The 2,827-nt window shown below is 33.5% G+C and overlaps 1 protein-coding gene across 1 annotated transcript in view; it reads right to left on the bottom strand.

Moving 5' to 3' along the window:
* Window positions 1–2,827, bottom strand: part of LOC107677855 (uncharacterized) — a 48,106-nt gene that overhangs the window by 12,785 nt on the left and 32,494 nt on the right. Inside the window, exon 2 of the mRNA XM_016472919.1 lies at window positions 382–448. Within this exon, the coding sequence (XP_016328405.1) occupies window positions 382–448 (67 nt within the window). The remainder of the gene's footprint in view (window positions 1–381; window positions 449–2,827) is intronic.

The following is a 2,827-nucleotide window of genomic DNA, read 5'->3' as shown; positions in this document are numbered from 1 at the left end:
GTGTGTGTGTGTGTGTCTGTGTGTGTGTGTGCGCGTGTGAGCGTTACTCGAGTGTGTTGATATATCTGTCTGTATTTACCGTGCTGGCTTCCTGCGCACTCATTCCTGGCATCCCGTTGTTCAGTTTATCACGCGGTTGGTTCAGTTTTTCCACGTCTTTACACTCCCACAATGCACTTCAGCAGCTCTCGTTTCTCTAACGGCAACTAAAATACAGAGAAAGAGACGACGGAGAATAAAATAAACCGACTGAGGCATAATTCAACAAAGAAAACATTACATTTCATGACGATTAAACACATTTCACCCAAACTCTCACTGAAATATTTGTTGAGTTTGACCAAAACCTAAAGATGTTATTTAGATAAAGAGTTCACTCACAGTTTCTGAATCCACACGTCTTTATAGGGAACAATCAGATCTGAGCGGCACAATCTCCTGTTATAACCTGTGAAACACATTAAAACACATTAAATAGGATGATAAAATAAAGATTATTAGATCATATTTATATTATCATATAAATATTAAGATATATAAAATATGTTTATATATTTAAATACTTTATATATTTGTATGCACATTTCATTTGTAATATAAATCTAACAAATAAATAACTAAATATATATTTTAATTATATTTTACTATTCATTTTTATATAATTGTATTTAATATTTAACTAAAATAATATTTAATGAAACGCTATTTCAGTTTTCAGTCTTCTACTTTAAAATTTAATGCAATGTTACTTTCTGAAATTTACTAGTGATTTCTGAGTGAAAAATTACTCTACACCAAACGTACTTCAGTATAGGAGCCACAGGTTACAGTTTCTGAATCCACACGTCTTTATAGGGAACAATCAGATCTGAGCGGCACAATCTCCTGTTATAACCTGTGAAACACATTAAAACACATTAAATAGGATGATAAAATAAAGATTATTAGATCATATTTATATTATCATATAAATATTAAGATATATAAAATATGTTTATATATTTAAATACTTTATATATTTGTATGCACATTTCATTTGTAATATAAATCTAACAAATAAATAACTAAATATATATTTTAATTATATTTCATTTTTCATTTTTATATAATTGTATTTAATATTTAACTAAAATAATATTGAATGAAACGCTATTTCAGTTTTCAGTCTTCTACTTTAAAATGTAAAATTTAATGCAATGTTACTTTCTGAAATTTACTAGCGATTTCTGAGTGAAAAATGACTCTACACCAAACTTACTTCAGCGTAGGAGCCACAGGTTACTTATTTCGCTATTTTATATTTTTATACTTCATTTTATTTGACTTATTCTTATTTAATAATTGTGAATTTGGGCATAATTCTTTTTAAAAACAAACAAACAAAAGCACAATTAATTTCACCCAGATTCTCATTATAGTACACTGAATATGCATCCTGGTGAAAAAAAACGAATAGATTTCTGCAAAATCATTACTCAATGAATAGACTGTGGTTTCTCCACTAGAGGGAGATGCAGTAAAGCACTATGAAGTGTGCCCTATGAAGTGACCATCACGTCTCAAAGCACAAGAACTGATCATCAGTGATTCAGATGAAAATGTGAAAGAAGTGCTTCAGAATCTCTTCTGAAGCTCTGAAAGCATACCAAATGATACCTACGTTCCTAAAAAATACAATGAAACAAATAAATGATCAATAGAACATTAAGAATCAAAGATCAAGTGAAAGGATGCATCTTCTATACTGATCATTAATTTAGAGTAAAACACATGGGAATGATGCAATAGTCAAATTTAACCCTGGTAAAAAAAAAAAAACTGTGATACCCTATAAAACAATACTGAAAACAAAAGCAAAAAGGGAAAGTATCAGATAAAAGACCTGCAGCTTCTGCACTGAAAACCAGCATTCAGACACTACAGTATAAGGTCATGTCGTGTGTATAATCGGCAATATTTTGCAATTATCCGACTGAATGTAATGAATGTCAGTTTTCCCCTCGAGTCCTCAGACGGTTAGAGCGACCTCCGAAAACACAGCTCTCAGAGAAGCACACATGGAGCAGAAGGTCAAGAAAGACGCACACGTGAAGAACCCGGGGGATATTCACTTTTCCTTACTAGGAGAGTGTTTAGGCTGTTGCTATGCAGTTGCAAAGGTATTTGGAGTGTTTTAGGTTGTTTCTATGGTTGCATAAGTGATTTAAGATATTGCTATTCAGTTGCTAGGATGTTTGGAATGTTTTAGGCTGTTGCTATGCAGTTGCTAGGGTGTTTTAAGCTGTTACTATGTAGTTGTTAGTGTGTTTTGAACGTTTTAGGCTGTCGCTATGCAGTTGCTAAGGTGATGCGATTGCTTAAGATTGTTGCTATGCCGTTTCTAGGATGTTCTGAGTGTTTCAGGCTGTGGTTATGCAGTTTATAGGGTGTTCTGATTGTTTTAGTTTGTTGCTATGCAGTTTCTAAGATATGCTGACTGTTTTAGGCTGTTGCTATGCAGTTGCTAGGATGTCTGAGTGTTTTAGCCCGTTGATATGCAGTTGTTAGGGTGTTCTGAGTGTTTTAGGCTGTTGCTATGCAGTTTCTAAGATATTCTGACTGTTTTAGGCTGTTGCTATGCAGTTGCTAGGATGTCTGAGTGTTTTAGCCCGTTGATATGCAGTTGTTAGGGTGTTCTGAGTGTTTTAGGCTGTTGCTATGCAGTTTCTAAGATATTCTGACTGTTTTAGGCTGTTGCTATGCAGTTGCTAGGATGTCTGAGTGTTTTAGCCCGTTGATATGCAGTTGTTAGGGTGTTCTGAGTGTTTTAGGCTGTTGCTATGCAGTT

This window comes from Sinocyclocheilus anshuiensis, unplaced genomic scaffold (genome assembly GCF_001515605.1).
Source record: "Sinocyclocheilus anshuiensis isolate Anshui unplaced genomic scaffold, SAMN03320099.WGS_v1.1 scaffold993, whole genome shotgun sequence".
In the NCBI taxonomy this organism is placed as follows: domain Eukaryota; kingdom Metazoa; phylum Chordata; class Actinopteri; order Cypriniformes; family Cyprinidae; genus Sinocyclocheilus; species Sinocyclocheilus anshuiensis.
This window is presented reverse-complemented; position numbering and strand designations above follow the sequence as displayed.